The following is a 24,195-nucleotide window of genomic DNA, read 5'->3' as shown; positions in this document are numbered from 1 at the left end:
GAGTGAGAGAGAGTGGGAGAGAGTGGGAGAGAGTGAGAGAGAGAGAGAGAGAGGGAGAGAGAGAGAGAGAGAGAGAGAGAGAGAGAGAGAGTGAGAAAAAATGAGTTAGTGATTGAGTGAATGAATCAGTAAATGAGTGACTGAGAGAGTGAGAGGGAGGGAGAGAGAGAGAGAGAGAGAGAGAGAGAGAGGGAGAGAGAGAGAGAAAACGAGTCAGTGATTGATTGCTTGAGTGAATGAATCAGTAAATGAGTGAGTGAGTGAGTGAGTGAGTGAGAGAGAGAGTGGAAGAGAGAGTAGGAGAGAGTAAGAAAAAAATGAGTCAGTGATTGAGTGAATGAATCAGTAAATGAGAGAATTAATGTGTGAGTATGGGAACATATGAGTGTGTGAGAGAGAAACCTTGTGAGTGTGTGGGCAGCAGAGACAAAGAAGGAAAGAGAGAATGTGAGAATAAAGGTGTGTGTATCTGATCTGTGTGTGGTTGTAGTGTGTGTGTGTAAGTGTGTGTGTAAGTGTACAGGTGTGTGTGCTTGTGTGCGCTAAAGAGAGTGTGTATGTGGGTGTAGCTGTGTGTGAGTGTGTTGCAGTTGCACTAGGCTGTACAGGCCTGAGATGAAAAGCTTTTCCGTCCATCCTTGAGAAAGGTGAAGTGCCCCCATGCTTCTTATCCCAATGACACTCCTGAGACCTTTCAATTAAAAGATAAGAGCAAAACCTCTTGCTGTTCATTTTCATGTGCAAAAAACGCGCTATATTGTGTCTACTAGAAAATGATTTTATATGTGCGGATTAACCCCAGCCTGGCGCTCCCCCCTCTCCCACAAATAGTCCGCCCCGCTCACATCCCAGCGCTGAATCCCAGCAATGCGCCTCCGACTTGTGCCGATCCCGCTGTGAGCGCGAGGCTTTAAGGGAAACCAGGACTTGTCTCCTTCAGTCATTAACATCAGCCCGCGTTCATTCACTCGGATGAAACGGAAAATCAATTTACAGCAAACTTGTTATTAGAATATTATTTTTTTACTGTATTTTATAGTAGAGCGATCGCTTCTAAACGAATGCGGCGTTTTCGATCGAGAAATCAACAATAATCGAGTTATTATTGTTAATTGGTTATTAATTGGTTGTTGAAATACAGTGTAAATAAAATGTGACCTGCAAATAAACGAGTTTTCTTTAAAAAATTGATTTGTATTTATTATAAAGAATAGGGACAGGTAAAGATGTCTACTTGCAGGTTACTCAAATCTTTCTCTCTCTCTTGAGATATATATTTATATATTGTTTTTATATATATATATATATGTATTTATATATATATTTATTTATATATATTTCTATTATTTATATATATCAAGAGAGAGAGAGAGAGAGAGAGAGAGAGAGAGAGAGAGAGAGAGATCCTCTGTATGTTACATCTGAACGCTGTTTGTTAAAATATAAACTGTCTATTAATCTACTGCACAAGGACAAACAAAATTATTTAGTTTTGAGTATGATTTGCCGGCAATGGCGGAAAAACATTGTATATTAAGTATATGTATTTGAAAATATGTCAATATATTTCTACTTACTTACAGAATAGGTTTGTAGGGTCAGTAGGGATAAAATGCAGCAGACTCGTTGATCTCTTCTTTATACATAACATTGTGGCTCATCTACACACAGACACAGGGGTTACATTTTTTCCAGATTCATTGCAAGATCCATAAATAGCCGTGCGAGGTGAAACAATTAATATTATTTCAGCATTATACACGAGCGAGTCTACTCCTCTGCTTCAGACACAGCCGGATCTACAAAATATCTGCAGTTTTATATATGTACAGTGTTTGCTTATTACAGTAATTTACTGGGCAGACAGCACACAGGCAAATAATTCTGTAGCATGAAAGTATGTAAGCAAATATAGATATATATACACACATATATCATATGAGTGTATGAGAAAGAGTGTGAGTGTATGAGAGAGAGAGAGAGAGAGAGAGAGAGAGAGAGAGAGCGCGAGTGTATGATAGAGTATGAGTGTATGAGAGAGAGTGTGAGTGTATGAGAGAGTGTGTGAGTGTGTGAGTGTGTGAGTGTATGAGATAGAGTATGAGTGTATGAGATAGAGTGTGAGTGTATGAGAGAGAGTGTAAGTGTATGAGAGAGTGTGAGTGTATGAGAGTGTGAGTGTATGAGAGAGAGTGTAAGTGTATGAGAGAGTGTGAGTGAATGAGAGTGTGAGTTTATGAGAGAGAGTGTGAGTGTATGAGAGAGTGTGTGAGTGTGTGAGTGTATGAGATAGAGTGTGAGTGTATGAGAGAGAGTAAGTGTATGAGAGAGAGAGTATAAGTGTATGAGAGAGTGTGAGTGTATGAGAGTGTGAGTGTATGAGAGAGAGTGTGAGTGTATGAGAGAGTGTGTGAGTGTGTGAGTGTATGAGAGAGAGTGTGAGTGTATGAGAGAGTGTGTGAGTGTGTGAGTCTATGAGATAGAGTGTGAGTGTATGAGAGAGAGTGTAAGTGTATGAGAGAGTGAGTGTATGAGAGAGAGTGTGAGTGTATGAGAGAGAGTGTGAGTGTATGAGATAGTGTGTGAGTGTATGAGAGAGAGTGTGTATGTGTGTGCCTGTCAGTGTGAGTGAGATTGTGTGATTATGTATGTGTATGAAGGAGTGTGTGTTTGTGTGTGTGTTTGCCTCATGCAAGGATATTACATTTATTTGAACAAGCTTCATTGAACCTTATTATGTAGGTATGTGTGTACTATACGTACACTATATAAATATACTCACACATCCACACACTCTCTTTCACTTTCCTTTACCCACATAAACATTCTCTCTCTCTCTCTCTCTCTCTCTCTCTCTCTCTCTCTCTCTCTCTATTTATAAATGACACGGAGAGACAGATGGTATATGTATTAGATATACTATATATTTTATATGCAAGCATGCACATTCTTTCTATACCTGAGGATATTTGGGGTATTTAATCTACTTTATATACATTCCATGAAATGGAATCATTGTTGGGGTGAATAAGAGTGAAGCGCCTGTCGCATTTCCATTTTTTTTTTTTACCTCCTGCAATCAAACTTGTGGTATTAAAGGTAAGAAGGTCAGCCATTCTTCATTAGGATGTCTCCGGGCCTCTCTCCAAATGAGTGTTTGGCCATCTTATTGCTGACACTGTCAGGGGAATTTCACTGTGGGAAAGAGCCAGAGAGTAGAATGTAGCACCTGTTTGCAAGGCCTGTGTCTGCCTCTGATTGGTGGATAAGTGTCCTTATAATACATGTTGGCTCCCTCCCATACAGTACATAGGGGTTTGTGTGGCAGCCCATGTCCCTGAGAGTGTTTTGTCATATTCATAGGCTCCATTCAGAATGTACTGAGACAAGAGAGACAAGAACAGGGCAAATTCACTGGTGTGGAAAGAGACAAGGCTGCTCCTTTAGGTGTTTACAGAGGAAGGGAAGCATCTACACTGCTTTCAGGCAATCAATGAAGGAATGGAGTGTCCAGTTACAAGGCTGAGCTCCCTAAATGAGGCCGGGCTGCAGATAAGTGGAGGTTAGACACCTGAGATAAACCTTTTCCCACTACTCTGATCTCAGCTGTGATATGGGGCATCTCCTGGCTTATCTGCCGGGCCATCTAATTGCTTGCTGCCCTGCTCAATAAAAGCAAGGAAATCACATAAAGACTTAATTGTCTCTTGTAATCGAAACACATCACTCAGGGGGAAGCCACTTTGTCACAATTTGATAATTTGCTACTTTATAGAAGAGCTACTTATCAAATCTAAATGGTTAAATAGCAGCTGCCCCAGTAGCTTCCCATTTCTTTTGCTGATTCACAGCACATGCTCTGAGCTGCTTTCAGCTGCCTGAACTTAGGGACTCACTCACAACACACACAGCCAGAGAAGATCTATTACACACAATGTGTGGACCAGCAAAACAACATAGTGATCCTAAGCACATCTTAGGGTAAGGGCAGACGTGAAGATTCGGGGAGATTTAGTCCCCCCGGCGATAAATCGACTCCTTTTCATGGCGACTAATCTCCCCGGCTAGAATCTAAATTGTCAGAGGGATGGCACTCGGAGTGCTTCGTTTTCCGAAGTCGCCCAAAGTTTCCTCGTGAGGCAACCTGAATCTGAGCGTGTGTCTCTGCCCATACAGGCTACCATGCTAGATGGGTTTTTTTTTGGAGAAAAAGATGTTGACAGGGGGTGCTTTACTAAAAAAAAGTATATTAAATTTTGGGTGGGCACCTACTCCACTGTTTTGGACCCTCTAGGCAGCAAGACCCATTATGTTAATAGGTCCCAGAAAGGATATTTGAAGTCACTCTAATGTGACTAATCTTAAAGTGTTATCATAAATAATTATTATCATGATAAATAATAATAATAATAATATGCATTTATATTCAAAATATTGAGCAGCGCTATACAATAAATGGGTGTATAAATTGAATGTACAGATTGACATCATTCGAAATCAAACAATAACCAACACAAGAGGTAAAGTGGGTCCTCCCCAAACAAGACTACAATATCAAACATATAAATACATCCTAAATCCACAAATAATGAGAGGATGGCTACTTTAGTGTGACGGCATGTAGACATTTGTGATCACCACAATCTTCTCAGAGGGAACTATGGTGGTCAAGATGTCCATTTCTGTGTTTTGTGCTATGGGTATGGGATCTGTTATCTGGAAACCCGTTGTCCAGAATGTTCGGAATTACAGGAAGACCATCTCCCATAAACTCCATTTTAATCAAATAATTCAAAGGATTAAAAATGATTTTCTTTTTCTCTGTAATATTAAAACAGCACCTTGTACTTGATCCCAAAATAAGATATAACGAATCCTTATTAAAGGCTAAACAATCCCATTAGGTTTAATTAATGTTTAAATCATTTTTTAGTAGACAAGGTATGGAAATTCAAATTACAGAAAGACCCCTTATACGGAAAACTTCAGGTCCCGAGCATTCTGCATAACAGGTCCCATACCTGTCGCTACAAATCCTGTGCTCAAGGGGAGTATCTCCCTTAGATCCTCTTGGAAGCCCAGCTTAAAGGCCAAGTCAAGTAAAATTTGGGGGTGAATACTTATTTGCTGTTCTAGATATTCTTGTAACTATGGCCAAATGGCTGATACAGTGATTAGATATATCTATAACCTTATTAAAGGAGAAGTAAAGGCTAAAATTAAATAACCTTTATCAGAAAAGTTTATATATATACACCAGTAAACCGTCAAAGTAATGCTGGTTTAAGTCCTCTGTCAAAAGAAACAAAGCATTTTTTTCCTCCTCCCCTCCTTTATACAATCTGAGCCCAGAGCTGGGAGGGATTCAGGCAGGAAGTGATGTCACACCAAGCAAATATGGCAGCTGCTATCCTAAACAAACAGAAAGCTTCAAGAGCTGTTTACTCAGGTATGGTGAAGCATTCTGCAGAATAAGTATAGTCTTATAGCTTGCACTATTGTGGCTAATCTATTGGCAATAAGCTGCTTCGGTAGCTTTCCTTCTCCTTTAAGAGCTAAGCCAACAGCTTTGACAAAATTGTGGGGTCAATGAAATCTTCTGCACTTGCAGAACAATTCACCCCAGCAAACACAGAGATGCCATACAAACTGCAAGCACTAAGTGTCCATATGCAAATCTAACTCCATGGAATCATCTGTCCTTATAATTCACAGGTGCCAAATACATCCTCTAAAATATATCCTATCCTTATAAGTGGTTCTCAGTTCTGATCATACATTTACCCACTACCTAAAATTTAAGGATAGAAGGTGACCATGACCTGTATAAAAGCACTTGGTCTGCTATCCTGTGTCTTTATAAGCTCCTTGTTGGTTTCTATTATCTTTGTATTTTACAATTGGTGTATATTATCCCTTATCTTTCCCTCATCTGTTCATCATTCTTGTATTTTATTCTTGTTTAACTGCATTTATCCTTCCTTTCCTCTCACTATTCAGGCAGCTTCATGAAACATTGCCCCCAGTGGCCACAACATAACAAAACATGATACAGTAGAACAAAGGGTTTTATTGTCTTTTAAAATCCACAAGTCAGTATCATTCTACAAGGTTGTGTTTAACTTCCAAGTTTGACCTCTAGAAATTCACTTTGTGTGTTTTTAAACATATTTGGTTTTTTTAGTGGATTCTGAGATAATGAAATAAACATACAAGTGGCCCCATAGTAAAAGAGTTAATTTGTGTTTATAAAGAGCTGAACTCTTTCTAGTTAAGTGCACATGGCACATTTATATGGTTATTGTCTTTTAAAATACCTCCCTAAACCCTCTATTGTTGGTGCTGCATGATGTTTATGCAAAAGTATTAATTGCTGCAGCAATCACTCGGCGAGCTGAAAATTACAGAAGAAATGAAACAGGAGCAGTGTTTGCATTAGAGCAAAGTAAAAAAGCTAAATCCTCCTGCTAAGTGCTAGGGAGTGTCTGCAATGTCACAGCACCCTGCATTCAGGGGCAGAGTAAGCTCTGAGAGTAATGGACTCCCTTTTGTTTGCCAAGTCCTACAGGTGAGGTCAGGCAGAGTTCTGGGCCAACTCCTTTCCATGCCACTAACTAAAGTATGAGGTATTTGCAGCAGACACGGGCAGGGTCGGATTTACATAGTGGGCACCCCTAGGCCCACTGCCATTAGTCGCCCTGTCCCCTCTTTATCTGTGCAAATTTTCATCATCTGGACCAGAGCAATGGGGATTGGCACATGCGAAATTCAAAAAATTATTGTATCTCCAGCGCATTCTCAGTGTTTTTGAACCAATGTGGGTGGGGTTGGGCAGCATGCCTCCCCCCTAAAATCCTGCAGCCCTAGGCCCGAGCCGAGGTGGCCTTTCCACAAATCCGGGCCTGGGCACCGGCCATTATAATTCTCAACCCTTAACAGCAACGGCAACGATGAGAACTTTTCCTTAGCATACACACAAATTGAGTTTTTCCAGGGAATTCACATACATGCTATACAATAGATATCTTTGAATTCTATGAAGCATAGGATGTAAGAACATGAAGCTACCTTGAGGCACAGGCCTGCACTTGGATTTAAAATTGATCCTGGCATTTCAAATACACAGAGGCCCAAACATTCTCTACAGGCCCAATAAATAGTGACTGTCTAGGCAGTGATCCCAACCAGTGGATCCTGAGCAACATGTTGCTCACTGTGCTCCCAGTAGCCTCAAAGTAGGTGCTTCTTTGTGATTTCCAAGTGATTGCTTGAGCTGCGCCCCCATTCTTTTTACATCTGAATGTGGCTTAAAGGAGAAACAAACCCTTTACCAGAAAAAACCCTACCCCCACCCCTTCGTAGACCCCCCTCCCTCCACCCCCCAGCCTAGCTGCCCCCCCCCCCCGGGGAAATGCCCCTTACTTTTTACTTACCCCTTGGTGCAGAGTGACAGCATCGGGGTTCACTGCAGCCATATTCCGGGTCTTCTGTAAGCTGAGACGGAGACCAATGAAGCAGCGCATGCGCAGTTGGAGCAATTTACCGGTATGCACCAAAATGGGCAGAAATTGCCGAAGTGACAGAAGAAGACACAAAGACCCAGAAGATGGCTGCGGTGAACTTCAATGCTGTGAATTTGCACCGAGGGGTGAGTAAAAAGTTAGGGGCATTTCCCGGGGGGTAGGGGGGATTTTGTGGGGGGTAGGGTTTTTTTTGGTAAAGGGTTTGTTTCTCTTTTAAGGGTAAAAAAAGAGTGGGGAACCCTGGTCTGTGACAAAAAACAGCAGATCCTCTGCCAATAGCAGGGTATGACTTGGCTGGCCAGACACCGGGAAAAAAAACAGTTGGCCCCACGGACCCAGACCCAATCCCCGCTTGCCCTCTGCCTTCACTTCCCGCTACCCTTCCCCGATTGCAGCAAAAGTAAGTTAAGATACATGCAGAGGGATGGAGGAAGGGTCTGGAGGTGAGTAAGTGGGCGTCAGGAGCCCCAGAGGGAGTGTGGGGCCCTTGTGGGGCTCGCACATCCCAGTCCAACCGTGGACATTAGCCAGAACTAGTCCAATATTGCTAGTCCAAGCCTGCTGAGGCAGGAGAATGTTTGACATTGATATTCATTCTCTTCTTTGACAATTTGGCAAGTTTCTTCCTTACTGCCTAACCACCTGGACCCTGAAAGAAAAACTCAGTCAATCCACCGCTCCTTTTTTTAGTTTGCTGCTGGTTCAGTAGTTCTGGTGGTTAGCCTTCATAAACAGAACAATGCAAAAGTGGCCACACACATGATATCCATCTATTTGGCCCTTGGGTCTTATGGGTCCTATAGAGATTGTCTTCCTTTAGTGTGACCCATTGGCTCAGAAAACCAGAACAACTAATAGTCTTATTTCTCACATGGTTGAGATCCATAATTGTGTTAACCAATCTTCTGCCCAGGGATCCAACAAACACTCTGTCGGTCAATCTGCTGGCTCATCCATATGTGTGGATAAAAAGCATTAATACACAATCCTGTAGGATACCTCTCAATCCCTCTGAGGCCAGCTGTACATATAGCTTCTTACTAAATTGGAATATTATTTATTAAGTTCTTTAGAAAGTATGGCCAAAAAATCTATTTCTATGGTTGTTCTATGTACAAAAGGAAAAAAAATGTGGCTTCCCATTCATGGGGTTCAGCAACAATGCTCCTTACCTCCTAAACAAGTTCAATACTGTGAAATATGTCATTTATTTTGTTGCCTAGGGAAAGGAGGTGTGCATTTAAGAAAGCCACTTCCCATCTATGTCAGTGGCATATACAGTAATAAAGAGTGGGGCTTTAGTCACTGGCTGCTTTACTGGGCAGTTTGTACGTCAGCTCGGTTTCTCCCAGACAGCCTTGCAAGCATTCCTAAGCAGTGAGTTGCTGCATCTCGTTGCCGTCAAGAAATTATTATGCTGAGCATCTAGGGAATTTCAAGTAGATGATACTTCACAGTAACATTCCCGCTCAGAGATTTCATTCTTTAGTTGACCTAATGCTGCCTAGAAACTCACCCTCCACCCCTACCCCTCAAAACATTTCAGTTTACTGTCAATGCTGCAAACCTTTTATATATTAGACCTGGTTTGGAGCAGAGGTGCCCTTCTAGTGTTCATTTATCACCTCATATTCGCAAACAAAACCCGTTTGGCAATTTCACTGTGTTAGAAGATGGGCCCAGCACTTGAGGCAATGATTCTTATTGGAGGAATCTCATTGAGGTTTGTGGAGAAGCCCATTTACAGTTATAGAATGTGGCAGTACCCACTAGGGCAGGGATCCCCAACCTTTTGAACCCGTGAGCAACATTCAGCAGTAAAAGGAGTTGGGGAGCAACACAAGCATGAAAAATGTTCTTGGGGTGCCATATAATTGCTGTGATTGGCCATTTGGTAGCCCCTGTGGATTGTCAACCTACATTGAGGCTCTGTTTGGAAGTTAACCTGATTTTTATGCAACCAAATCTTACCTCTAAGCCTGGAATTTAAAAAATAAGCTCCTGCTTTGAGGCCACTGGAAGCAACATCCAAGGGGTTGGAAAGCAACATGTTACTTACAAGCTACTGGTTGGGGATCACTGACCTAGGGTTACATACAAATACCTGTACCTGGGACCTGGGAACATAGAAGCTAATCCCAATCATTCCTAAAACAGTAAATAACCCCCTAAAAAGTGGGGGTGGTCTTTCAGAAATCTGTTTTGTACTTTAAAGTAAAACTATACCCCAGAACAATGTAGGTCTCTATAAAGAGATATTGCATAAAACAGCTCCCATGTAAAACACTGCTTCATGTAAATAATCAATTTTCATAATAATATACTTTTTTTTAGTAGTATGTGCCATTGGGTAATCCTAAACAGAAAATTGACATTTTAAAAAATAAGGGCCGCCCCCTGGGATCGTAGGATTCACAGTGCACGCAAACAAACCAAACATGTTAGTCACATGAGCCAATTAACAGACAGAGTTGTGTCTTTTGCTTCCACACTTCTTCCTGTTACAGTTAGAGTTGTAGTATTTCTGGTCAGATGATCTCTGAGGCAGCACACAGACCATCACAAAATGGGGGTTCAAGGCAAGAGATGTAAAAGGGCAATATTTACTTAAATATATATACCAGTTTGGTAAGATTCTATATTCTATATCTTCTATATATCAGTCAGTCTGAGGCAGAAAAATGTACCTTTGATATCCTAATTATATAAGTTATCCTGAGTTGCCTTTCTTTAATAAACTTCTGTAACGTTTTCATGATATTAGCAGCTTTATACTATATGCTGGACAGCCAACCACAAGAGGGTCAGCTACTAATGTAGGCACCATCTCTAGACCCCACAGTTCTGTTCTTCTCTCGTCTAGTTTTATAGTTTAAGGTCCCTTACACATTCCCTTACACAGTCAATGTGCATCTATAGAAATGTAGGCTAAACAAATGGAAACATATTTGGAAACATATATACTGTGTTTTTGTGAGCTCAACAGGCGTCTTCTCTTTTAATATATTCTGAATGTGTTTCAAATGCATAAAAATGCAGCATTTAGCAGTTATTAAAAAAAATGCAGTCAACCCCTTAATGTGCTGAAACTCAGATCTGAATGCTTATAGGTTTGTAATTTCCACAAATGAGAGATGAGAAAACTACGCGCAATAGAAACTAAGGGGGTTATTTATCTCAGTATTTCTAATATTGAACTTTGAGCAAGTCCAAATTCCCGAATGGACCTTATTTATGAAGAATTGTTTGAAATGTTCGGAGTTTTCTGCAAAAACTAAGATTTTTTCATTGTTTTTTGCGCCGAAACCCCGAAATCATCGGATATCGGTACGGACATCAGTGCAGACACTGGAACCTTCCCCATGGACTTATACATGACCTCAAGAGCTTTTAGACACCGGGGTTCAGAGTTTTTAGACCATCGGACTAATAAATCTCGAAAAATTCTTCGGTTTTTTTTTTTTGCTCCGAATTATTTGAGGTCCGGATTTTCAGAGCTTGATAAATAACCCCCTAAGTGATGTCACTTTCTGGAAGACAGCATTGTAGCTTGCTGTGTTGGGGAAAAACATGGATCTAGCAGCAGTGGTGTAACGAGATATCACTGGGCCCCACAGCAAATTATTTTTCAGGTTGACCTGTTTTACCAATATTTATTGAAATTGCATATGAATGAGGGTCTCATGCGGCCACTATACCTCCTGGGCCCCCCTGCAGCACAGGGTCTGCTTTCTCTATAATTACACCCCTGTTTAGCAGTATGAAACTACTGATATTATGAAAAGTCAATAGAAAAGAAAATGAATAGAAATTATAAAATCTAAAGAGCACACTACACAATTGTACATATTTTTTAGGTGTTGAGGCTCCTCCAGTGAGAATCCTGTCTGTCCTGTGTATATTTCTCTCCCCTGTCCCTCTGTTCTCTTGGCATTCCCTTCCCTCCAAACTGTTCCTCCTCTTGACACTGGATCAAATGTAGTACAGGTATTCTGTTATCCAGAATGCTCGGGACCTGGGGTTTTCCGGATAACAGATCTTTCTGTAGTTTGGGTCTTCATGCCTTGGGTCTTCATGCCTTAAGTCTACTAGAAATTAACTTAAACATTAAATAAAACCAATAGGCTGGTTTTGCTTCAAATAAGGATTAATTATATATTAGTTGGGGTCAAGTAAATGCTACTGTTACAGAGAAAAAGGAAATCATTTTTAAAAATTTGGATTATTTGGACAAAATGGAGTCTATGGGTTTCCGGATAAGGGATCCTATACCTGTATTGGCAAGTAGAAATGGCATATTCATCTATCTCAATTAGATAAGAGCAGGGAATATGTCTGATAAACATTGTCAGATGCAAAAAAAAAATAGATCAGTTGCTAATTATTTGTCACTTTAGCATTTATTTTTTACCCGGTGGGTATAGAGCAAAGGAAGAGTTGGAGCAGTTACTACAGAGGATGATTACGCATAATAACCCACAGAGCAGGAACCCTAATATCCCTTTGCCTTTGCCTGGCATACTTTCTTCTTCCTATAATATGTTAAATGATGTAGGGCTCGCTCAGATTAATTCAAGTCAACTTTGGACCAGTCGTTATTAGCATTTAATTATACTGATTGGACTGCTCCCAAAGAACCCACATATTTCTAATGAATTCTCATACAAGTTGTGTGATCCAACTGCTGGAGAAAGGTTCAGAGAGACAGCCAGTGACACTTATAGCAACCCACCCAACTGAAAGTGGCTCCCTGAAATCTAAAAAATGTAAGGATAAAAACAAGAAAAGATTTTTTAAAGAAATACTCCAAGTGACCAAATTCATATTTGGTCAACGTTACTGAAGACCCAGATACATGTTCCCTATTTTATGTTGTGGTTCCCTTAAAAAAATTTTTAGGGCCAAAGTACTGTGGCATAACCAGTGTTGCAAATTTGTATTAATGCCATTTAAAATAACTGGTAGTGGACTGTAAGCTCTTGTGAGTAGGGCCTCTGATCTTATGTTTATTCTGTAACCCTTGTTTGTTACATGATTGTAAGACCTCGGTTTGTTATAAATTAATGTAACTTTCTGGCGCTGTATATGAATGATGATGATGATAATGCATTGGGGTAATTTTATTAAAGGATTTATTTTACATTGCTGGCACACTGAAATAATGGCCTAGTTCACCTAGTCAATTTGTTTGGAATAACTGTAATTTGCACATACCAGATGACTGATAATTTTTTTTGACCTCAGAATGCTTACTGAATTGTGCTTTATTTTTTTATGTATAAAAGCTGACATTCTGTGCATTAGACTTTCTGGCTCTTTAATTAATCTAGTTCTTGGTGTATTTATTTGCAAAATATGACATTTCACTGTGAAAATGTGCCCGAGATGCAAATGTATTACTCTCTTTATTGTATTACAATCTTTGTTAAATATGCCCTATACTAATTATTGGATGGCATTTAATTTAATAACAACGTTTTGCTGGGCAGAGTAGGCTGTCAAAGCCCTTGGCAGGGAAGGGGTTAAATGCAAAGCTGCACGTGTGGCTGGCTCTTTAAGAGTTGGTAGCAAGACTAATTACAGCTTGCACTAGGAGGCTGGAACACCCAAGTAGATGTGTCTCCTGGGATACTGATGGAGACCTATTTTACTAGCGGTAATACTGCTTTAGCCTATTGCTTGGAAAGACAGTTCACACTAGCCTGGTTTAGCTCCTATTCTTTGGGAATATCCCTAATCCTAGATTTCAGCAGGGGAATCTCCCCCATGCATCCTCTGTGCTCAGCTAAATCCACAGGTGTGTGTGCGCTAAAGGCTGCTCAGTGTCTGACTCCAGATCCATTACCCGAACCCTTGTAAGTATTTAGCCAGACAACTTGGCACAGCAGGGAACTCCTGCACTTTCCTTGCCTGCTTCTCAGAATGTGGCCTGTCTGTGGGAAGTTGTTATTTTCCCTTATACACTGTTAACAAGTACAAATGTTGTTCTAATGGGCAATCCATGGTGCCCCTGCTGATGCAGAACCACAATTCCCAGCACCCTGGTTGGTAATGCAGAATAGCAGTTTACCAGTCTGGAGGAAGATATATTGATGACGTGTGTTTTATAAATACATGCTTGCTGAAGAGTAGCTATAAAAGAAATATGTACAAGCTTCCCAAGAGTATAAAGCCTTCTTAGAGGTGATGTTTCTGCTATATATTTGCGTAAAAACATCTATATATCTAAAATATTGTTTTAATATAAATATATATATATATATATAAATATATATATATATGTAAAAATAGTCCAATTTGTTCAGCACACCACTAAACGATAAACAACTGACCCAGGTGCTACCATCCGAATGCTGTAAAGTCAGAATAAATTGCCACACTCACACGTTCCGCTGTTTGAGGCGCCAGGTGCACGCTGTAATCCTCTCTGCAGAGGTTACTTCCAATGAAAACAATTGCTGCAGCAGCACTCTGATTCTTGGTTTCAACTATTTATTTGTGCTAATAACACGGCAACATTTCGGGCTATACCAGCCCTTTATCAACCGAATGCTGCACAAAAAAATCCAAGAAATGAGGTGCACACTGGGAACCTTTACAGAAGTAAAAAAATCTAAATTTTATTTAATACATGTTTAAAAGCAGGTCAACCTTTCGGTCTTTTCCTAAGACCTTTATCAAGACCAATATATATATATATAGTGACATAGTACCGCACTCAATGGGAATACTTGTGAAAAAATCAAGATTTATTGAAAAAAATCCGACGTATCGAACACCAGCTGTGCGCTTTCTCAAGGATAACAAGAGAAAGAGCACAGTTGGTGTTCGAAAAGTCATTTTTTTTTCAATAAATCTCGATTTTTTTCACAAGTATTCCCGTTGAGTGCGGTACTATGTCACTTTATTTACCTTATTTACCAGCAACCTAGCAAGTTGCTAAGCAGGTTTAGGGTGTGCTCCTCCATGTTTATATATATATATATATATATATATATATATATATATATATATATATATATATATATATATATATATATATATATATATATATATATATATATATATATGAAATCCATGGAGGAGCCGGCACTCTCGTCACTGTGTGCAGACGTGCCTGGGTGCAGTGTCCAAATTAAGTAAATTTAACTCACAGAAAGGTCAGCACTCTTAGGACTTCTATTTTTTTATTTTTTAATTATTTAGAATTATTTTGTTAGAATCGGAGCCTCCTCTACTGCTAGTTTAGTCCTGACTCCTATCTCTGCTGGAGATCAGAAAACAGCTGGATGGCCACAGCCATATATATATATATATATATATATATATATATATATATATATATATATATATATATATATATATATATATATATATATTTTTTTTATTATTATTATTTAGAATTATGTTGTAAGAATCGGATAATTAGCACTAGATGCAAGCTATGTGTCCAGCAGTAGAACAGTACTGGCTTTGTTTCACCAACACCAAACAGAGAGGCCCAACAAAATGCCTGATGTCGATGGCTGATATATGCAAAACTAGTGACTGGAAAGAGATGCAATTAAAGCAAGTTACAAAGTAAGTAGGATGAACAAGCAGCAATGGAGACGATGCCTGGCCTGGTTACTAGGGCAACAAAATGCCTGGTGTCTGTGTTGTAGTTGAGCTCCAACCAAAGGCATTTCTGCCTCCTCTGACCTTTGAAACCTTTTTGTGATTGATCCGTCTGATTTTTTTTTTCTTTTTTTTGGAATAAGAAGTGCCTTCTCCCCTTTGATTGATAAGAGTAACCTTGCCCATTGCGATCCAAGTTTCTCCTAAATAGGCCCCTGTTTTTCTCAGAGGCAGCCATGTATCTGTATGCACAAATCCTTTGTGAATTAGATGAATCCAAATGAATCCTGCGTTTGAAGGTATTACTTGGGTTTGCAGGGGGGGGGGGAAATAAAAAAACACAATCCAGATTTTTAGCATAATCAATTAAAGTCCGTATAAAGACATAAAAGGCTGCCTTTGAAAATGATCAGGGAGGGGATTACACATTTCCAATACTGTATGAAAGCGCTCGCTGCTAGAGTCCTCACAAATGCTTTATTACAAGTGCCATTGAAAAGGGGGACTAGATATCAATCCCACCTAATTACAAAATACTTCTGAGCTGCCGGCTTGCTGACTTGGTCAATGTGACAAGAGGCATCAGAATAGAATAGATGGAGCTGCAGGACTAGGAAGAGGCTCACATGATAAAGATCAGGCCTTTTAAATTGGTCATTTTACAGATTACATCTCCAACAAGGCCAGGCTTTCTTTCAAAAGTGCCGTTGCATTAAGGAAGAGGTTACTCTGAACCCCCATATCAAAAGGTCATTCCTATTTCAGGCAGCCTGGAGTGGCCTTGACTCTGCTCTGCTTCCCCCCCATCAAACCATCCGAAATGAAGTACGTGGGTATACACTCATTTAGGCACAAGTAATTGACAGATCCAAGGACCTGCATTACTAGAGAAATGGGAAGAAATTAATTATTTATAAACGATTAGCCTTTCTGTGTGTCCTGCTCGAATTTCATCTTGTACTGGAAATAAAACTTGTCACAGCAGTCGTGTGTGTGTGTGTGTGTAAGCTCTTACAAGGAAGTGGAAGATATTATAATAAATATATGATATAATATATGTTTTATATTATATAATATTAATAGAATTGACATGATCAACTAGATATGTGCAGAATATTGCATATGTTATATAGATAGAGGTCATCATATTCACATATTTACAATTAAGTAGCAAGAACACTACAACTATATAACTATGTATATTTTACAGTGTGTGTATATATATATATATATATATATATATCTATATATATATATATATATATATATATATTTATTTATATATCAGTAAACTCAAAGTAGGTGAAGTAGATCCACAATTAATAAATGCAGTAGCAAGGTAGTAGTAAAATGTAAAAAGTATGTATTAGGACATGTATTGCCTTACGCATTTCGTGCCAAATGGGCACAATATTTTTGTATCAGCAGCTAAATGAAAACAAATTTTCCCTGCAATATTAAATAATATTCAATATTGCAGGGAAAATTTAGCTGCTAATATATATATTTTTTTTTTTTTGTATCAGCAGCTAAATGAAAACAAATTTCCCCTGCAATATTGAATATATATTTATTTTTTGTAGCAGCAGTTAAATGAAAACAAAACAAATTTCCCCTGCAATATTGAATATATATATATATATATATATATATATATATATATATATATATATATATATATATATATATATATTATTTTTTTTGTATAGGCAGCTAAATGAAAACTAATTTCCCCTGCAATATTAAAAAAAGAAGAAAAGAAAAACAAATGTATATATATATATATATATATATATATATATATATATATATATATATATATATATATATATATTCAATATTGCAGGGGAAATTCGTTTTTATTTAGCTGCTGATACAAAAATATTATTCCAATTTACCAAAGGGCTGATGCCTGTATTGTATTTCTTGATTCTTAAAAAATATCTGCGGCATTTTGCACACTTAGAATGGTCTCTGTTTGGCCAAGTGGGGGAAATAATAAATTTTTATTAACAGAATTAATTTGATGAAATTGGGGGTTAACATAACATAATATCCCTAGCACGAAAGAAATAACATTTCAACATTTATTAACAGTAACAAGGGAAGAAAGAGTTAAAATATGTTATGTTTTATTGTGTCATCAGAATCATTCAGAAAGTTTGCTATTTACTGTAGTAATTGGTTGCCTTGAAATCTATTAGGTACTGACAGATCAAACAAACTAAGAGAGAATATTAAACCCTACACTGTTTGTAATTTAATGAAAGAATCTCTAATAAAAGTTAGATTTAAAAAAAAAAATGCTAAGTGCTGCTAAATATTGTGCTGGGACTAAAGAGAGTCATGTAAACATATTTTTTTGACAAATAACAAAGAGTACAAAATGCATCTGTGAATCTAATGGTCATAATTGCATTTGTGCTATTTAATTTTCAGGTTGATCTCTGCTGCATTTTGTATATTTAATAAAAGTGAAATAACAGCCTGCCCTGCACGAGGCCGGTGAGATAAAGTTCCTGATGAGGGGCTGCCCCACAGAAACATAGCAGTTCTCCCTACCTGCTGCTGCCGTGGCTCCCAGTAACTCCGCTTTGCAGGTTTTATTGAAGATTTAAATCACTGTTGACTCTAAGACCAAAGCAAAGATTTCGACATTGGGAAAACAAAGAATATTTCAGCCAGAAGATATTGATCAGCTGGATAAAATTCTGGGTGGCAGAATGAGTGCGGAGCACAGGGAAGGGAATATAATAAGTGAGTCAATTTGCTAAAGAGTGACGTGCTGCTTCTATTGCTGGAAGTTTACCCTCCTGGAATCTGTTCAGGGTTTTTTTTTTTCTTGTTTACTGCCTTTGTTTATTCACAGCTCACGCTCGCTTAAACCAGCAAAGAGCTTGAAAAATAAATGTACTAGTTGCCCAAACCCCCCCACTTTTTTTTTTTTGTACAAAAAGCGCAGCCCGCAGAGCCTGGGTGGCAGAGCACGGAGCCAGGGAAGAGAACGGAAGGAAAGGGGGACAAGGCTGACACACCGGCGGCAGTGACATGGTTTTGATGTATCGGGGCAGAACTCCATGTTATCTGCAAAGGGATCAGTGGGGCAGGACACGCTAAGTAGTTTAAAATGAGCGCAGGACAATGGGGAAATGATAGGGAACATAACAGGTTAGAGCATCACACTGAAAGGGCAATTGTTCCCAAATCAGCCCTATTCTTTGCTCCCATTCTCCTTCTCCGCGGGGAGCTTTTATGTGCTAATGAAACACATTTCTGCTCCCTTCTCAACGTGTGTGTCCTGCCAGTGTGGGGACTGCAAGGGGCTTTGGCTGGAACCCGCGTTGTTTAACCTCTAACAATGTGGATATTAAGAAAGATTTGAATGTTATTTCCCTACCACTATCTGGTAGTCCCTGACCGCATGGGAAAAGTTACTATACAGTAAGGGTGCCCAAACTTTTTGCAACGAGGGCCAGATTTGGTGAGGTGAAAATGTGTGGGGGCCGACCATTCAGCCCGACATTCTTTGAACCATTAACATTAAATTACAGGAATCGAGTAATCGCAGCAGTAATATTTTAGCACTTCTTTAGTTTACGGTACAGGCACGTCAGTATGTCTATTGACACCTTCAGCCCTAAAGAAGTATGCGAAAACAGCGCGTCTCTACGTTCCAGTACATGTCCATAACTAACACCTTCAGCATACATGCAGCAGTATAGACCAAGTGGCAGATCATTTCACTAATGTGCCTTAATATTACTGCTATGGGATTCCTGATCGCACTGTGCTGGGGGGCCTCATTATTATTTATTTCATGATGGATGCTGAGGGCCGGTGTAAATTTTAAAATGGGCCGCACTTTGGACATGCCTGCTATACAGAGTTTTCTGGCCCTGTGGACTTTGATTTCCCCTGACTTTCCTTATGCTTCTCACTTGGCCTTCTCGGGGCAGCAGGACTTGCACAGACTGGATATACCAGCTTCTCTCATTCTCAGGGACTGGGATCTCTGGGCAGGTGGCTGGTTCTACACTGCATATATATATTTACAAAGTTGCATTTCATTTCCACTTTGCTTTTGACTAATCTCTGTAAATTCCAACTCTAAAATAACAATAATAATAATAATAATAATATAATAATAATACTATAAAAATATAGGGCCCTAGGAAAATGCTTCTCTGAGAGGACCAGTTGCCATGTATATTTGTTTAAACCAACATGGGCTACTGAAAATCAGAAAATGATGACCTACAGTAAATATAAATACATTTACACACACACAGTTGGAAAGAAAACCAAAAAATGGTGACCTACAATAGTTAATAGACGTATATATCTGAGAGAATAATATTTCAGATATTATTAATCTATAAAACGGTAACTCGATGGTTTTATGTGTCATATAAAGTAAATTCCCACCACGGACAAATATATCAGTCTGCTTCACACCTGTGTATTTATCATTGGCCGCTCCCACTTAATACATTGCCAGCGTCTATTCTGATACTGATGCCAGTCCTGTCCACCCACATCTATTTTTTATGTATTGTTTGTTGTGTTGAAATATGCTTAGACTCAGGCTTTCGTTTATCATATTAAAAAAGATTTTAATTGTGTTAAAAGTATAAAATAATGAGGGTTGTCTTATCTTCCCGGTTTATGGCAATTATAACGAATTAGAAAGAATATTGGTGGGTATTTGTTTCGCCTCTTAATTTAATTTTAATTTGCATCCAAATAAAGGTCTTACTGTCACACCCAGAATAGGGTAGTGCCATGGAATATAAGTCAAATATATCAAAATGCAGAGTGTACAGTCGTAATTCATTAGAATTATTATTATTATGACTGCTATTATTATATCTGCTCTCTAGCAGCATTCCAATTCGTTAAATACTTGTAAAACTGGCCTGTGAACCGACCCATCCAATACAATGGGATCCTTTATCTGACCCCAGTGTGGTAGAACTTTCATGGACTCGCGAAAAATTGAGGGCAAGTGTCAGCAGAGCAGAACCCTTCAGCCCCCTTTATCCCCCCCCCTTGGTGCAGCTCAGACCTTGCCTTGTGCTCACTTATCTGATTCACCTTCAGCCACAAAAAAAAAAAAATATATGTGTATAGAGGTGGTAAGAAAAATCCCGACAGAAATGCCAATTCATTTTTTTTTTTTTTAATAGAGATTGTTAAACCCGGCCGGTTATGGCCAGAATACATACAGCAGTCATAAATAAAACATACAGAAACCATAAATTAACCAGTTTCAAGGATCTCCCCCAAACAAATAAAACATTAAAAAAAAAGCAAAAACATATTTTTTTCCAGTTACATCAATATATTCCGTTTCTGTTTTTTTTTTACATTACCAATATCACACAGTTTTGGTCCTTAGGGAAAAAAATTAACAGATTTCACACAGAAAAATTGGGAACCGTCACTTTCACAAAAATATACTCCTTGCCAAAAAAAAGCACCCAAATCAAACATAGCTCAACAAGTTAAGCTCCTATACAGAAACAAACTAGGGGACTGTACAATGCAATAGGAATTTAGACACATTCTATGGGTTTATTTTTCTTATTAATATTATATAAACAGAGCCCAGGTGACAAGTCCATGAGAAGAAAGTCTATGAGGAGTTCATGATAGGTCTAGAATACCCACCTTGATAGTATGAGGTGTCACTGGTAATAGGTGAAGACTCTAAGCCACTTTTGTTTGTTACTGTGCTCATTGCCAGGCTGCCAGCCATGGGGGACCCGTAACTAGAGTAGTGCATCACCTGTTCGTAGGCTTTCAAGTCCATTTTATGGTGGTGATGGTGGTTGTGGTGATGGTGGTGGTGGTGCTGTTGCTCCGAGGACATGAGATTGTTGATGGAAAATGGGTGGTTGAAAGAATAATGGTGTTCTGGTTTGAGGTGGGACTGGGCTTCATGGGACAGGACAGAATGGTGCTGGGAAAGCAAGTGCTGGGCTTGGGAGGCTGGGGAGGTGGTATGCTCTGGGCTCAAGCCTTGGCTGGACTTCATATCTACAAGAGACCTCTTCTGCTCCTGGCAGGGAGACGAGCTGGAGTGCGGAGACTCATTGCCCACTGAGCTTTCAGAGCTGCTGTTGGCCGCAGAGCCCACACTCGATGCCCCTTCTGAAAGTTTCTTGCCTCCCCCTTCCCTAAGGCTGGGCTTTTTCTCGCACTTGAAGCGTTTCTGTCGCCGCAGGTAACAGCCGTTCTCAAACATGTTGCCCGAATCAGGGTGTAGGGTCCAGAAGGAACCTTTTCCAGGCTTGTCCGGGGACCTGGGCACCTTGAGGAAACAGTCATTAAAGGAAAGGGAATGGCGGATAGAGTTCTGCCATCGCTGCTGGTTCTGCCTGTAGAAAGGGAACAGGTCCATGATCCACTGATAGATCTCACTCAGCGTCAGCATCTTGTTGGGGGACTGCTGGATGGCCATGGTGATGAGCGAGATGTATGAGTAGGGGGGCTTGGCATGTGTGTAACTTCGCCGGTAAGTTTTGGGGTCCCTGGATCTGTTGATGTTGGACTGTCCATAAATTGGGCTCATGGAGTTGATGTTGGTATAGGGTGCCAGGGCATTCATTGCAGTTGTCTGGGCGCTCATCGGGCTCATACTGGGGCTCAGGTGACTTGCCATGCTGGGGACCCCCGTGCCCATGCCAGTCATTGCCCCGGTGCCAGGAGACATGCCGGTCAGTGATGGGCTCATGCCCGTGTTCACATAGGACATGTTCATGGAGCTGGCGGTCATGTTGGCCGAGGTGCTCATAGCAGACATGCTCATGTACGTGTTCATGGGATTCATGCTCAGCCCAGCGTTCATATTGCCCACCGACGAGTAAGCCTGGAGAAGAAAGGAGCTGGTTACAATCAAAAAGTCCCAAATATTAGCAACAACCTGCGGCCCTCCAGCTCTGCTTGAACCACACCAGGCACATGTGAAATTCTGGGGAATGGCATTCAGCAAGAGCTGGGAAGTCACAGGTTGAACAAACACATATAGAACTTGTTCTATTTGATTAAAGTTAAAACATTTCGGGCTAAAACCATGTAAAAACATTTTAAGCACAGTGGAAATTTATATTTAATAATCCCACTACATATGGATCAGTATAAATATACACCTTTTCCATCCACCTGCCCAGCAAAAATGGGGTGACTGGTGATGTTTATTGCCCACTGATCTGTCCCGCTGTCGATTCAGCAGTACATTAAAAAAAACAAAAGTGTCAACCATAAATTAAACAGTTTCAAGCATCTCCCCCAAACAAATAAAACGTGAAAAAAAAAGAAAAAAAGCCTATTTTTTTCCGTTTACATCAATATATTCCGTTTCTGTTTTTTTTTAACATTACCAATATCACACCGTTTTGGTCCCTAGGAAATTATTTTTACAGATTTCACACAGAAAAATTGGGATCCGTCACTTTCACGAAAATATACTCCTTGCCAAAGAAAAGCACCCAAATCAAACATAGCTCAACAAGCTACAGAAACAAACTTGGGGACTGTACAATGCAACAGGTATTTAGACACATTCTATGGGTTTAATTTTTCTTAATATTATTATTATTAATATTAAATACACAGAGCCCATGTGACAAATCCATGAGTCAAACACGTTGCTCTTCAAAAATGCTTAAAAAACGAAATATTGGGATTTTTGGAATAAAGAAGTCTCCCTCTCCCTCCCAAGCCCCGTGGGGTATGAGGGTCCTTGCTGGGCAATTCCTGGAGAAAAGCCGGGAAATTGCCAATTTTTATACAAATTGATCTTCCAAAAAGCCTGATTAGTTGAATTTAGGAATATTAAATTGTGTTTTCTCATAGAATTCCTCTTGCCTGTGCCCATTGCCTCCCCCCCCTGCCTATGCCAAACAGAACTTTGTTGGGACAGTGTGTGGCTCAGTCATCGAGGAGGATTTGGAGGCGCCACAAGTCAATATTTGATGACCAAGTTAATATTATCCCAGGGCTAACAGTGCGCTATAAAGAGGCAGAATGAGGCAAGGATTGTGCCATTAGCGAGAAGTGTCTCTTTACCTCTGCTTCCCCGTAGTAGCTGCTCCAATCTGTAGCTTCGTGTCCTTCCATTTTCACAGCCCCAAGCATACTGGAAGCTGAGTGCCTTGCAGTTTAAAATTTAACAGCTACAACAACTACGACAGCAATAGCAACAAAAAAAAGAGAGAGAGAGCCAGGAACCCTCCCTCTTCCTCTCTGATCACTAGGAGGGGGAAGGCTGGAGGTGGCTGCTGCTGCTGCTGCTGGGCACGAATGGGCAGCCAGAGGGGCTGCTCAGGGAGTGGGAAAGGGTTTCAGGGAAACTGAAGTAGGAAGAGGTGCTGCAGGAGCTGAAAAAGACCTCAGGGTGCTGCTGAAGAGGAGGATGATGATGATGATTGCAAGTCTTGCAGTGACGTTGCTCTAGGGTGATATAGCATCCAGCTCCAGTCAGACCTCCAATCCCCAGGTCTTCGCCTGCCCATTTGAATAATCAGCTCACACCTAAGTGCCAGACAGTTCCTCGGCCCTTCTATTGTACACCTGCCTTAAACCCATTTGAATAGATTCATTAAGCTTTAATCTGATTGTGCAGTTCCCTAGGGGAGGAGTGGGGATTTAGGACGAGAGAAGGACACAAACTCACTTTATTGCCCTAGTTTTTTTTTTCTCGTTCCCCTACATGGATAATGCAGCCAGTATACCCTCAATTGGCAGAGATCTTAGAAACGGATCCCAAATCTCCAACACAAAATAATACAAATCTTGAACACATATTATTAAACACTATTTTATTGCACAGGTTCAAAAACAAATAATGAATTACTGGAACAAATACACAGACCGGAGAATTATGAATTCTACGATAATAATATATGCGATTTATTTCTAAACCAAAAAAGCACAAATTATAGGTTTCGTGATAAATAATGTGAATAGAATAAGGTTACAGTTCTAATCTCACCACCGTCAGGAACATTCCACTCCAATTTGATGCAAAAAGTCCTGTGAATTCCTGCCAGGA

The 24,195-nt window shown here is 39.8% G+C and overlaps 1 protein-coding gene and 1 long non-coding RNA gene across 2 annotated transcripts in view; both read right to left on the bottom strand.

The window, feature by feature from the left end:
- LOC108716600 overlaps positions 1-18,135 on the bottom strand; it is a 46,294-nt gene extending 28,159 nt beyond the window's left edge. The window contains exon 1 of the long non-coding RNA XR_001935703.2: positions 17,703-18,135. This is a non-coding gene — a long non-coding RNA (uncharacterized LOC108716600). The remainder of the gene's footprint in view (positions 1-17,702) is intronic.
- A 2,640-nt stretch (positions 18,136-20,775) lies between these two features.
- On the bottom strand, positions 20,776-23,279 carry foxa2.L (forkhead box A2 L homeolog). The gene is given in 2 exon segments (NM_001172158.1): positions 20,776-22,011; positions 23,211-23,279. Coding segments are annotated over 2 exon segments (1,305 nt in total).
- Positions 23,280-24,195: the final 916 nt, after the last annotated feature.

The sequence above is a fragment of the Xenopus laevis genome, chromosome 5L (genome assembly GCF_017654675.1).
Source record: "Xenopus laevis strain J_2021 chromosome 5L, Xenopus_laevis_v10.1, whole genome shotgun sequence".
Classification (NCBI taxonomy): Eukaryota; Metazoa; Chordata; class Amphibia; order Anura; family Pipidae; genus Xenopus; species Xenopus laevis.
This window is presented reverse-complemented; position numbering and strand designations above follow the sequence as displayed.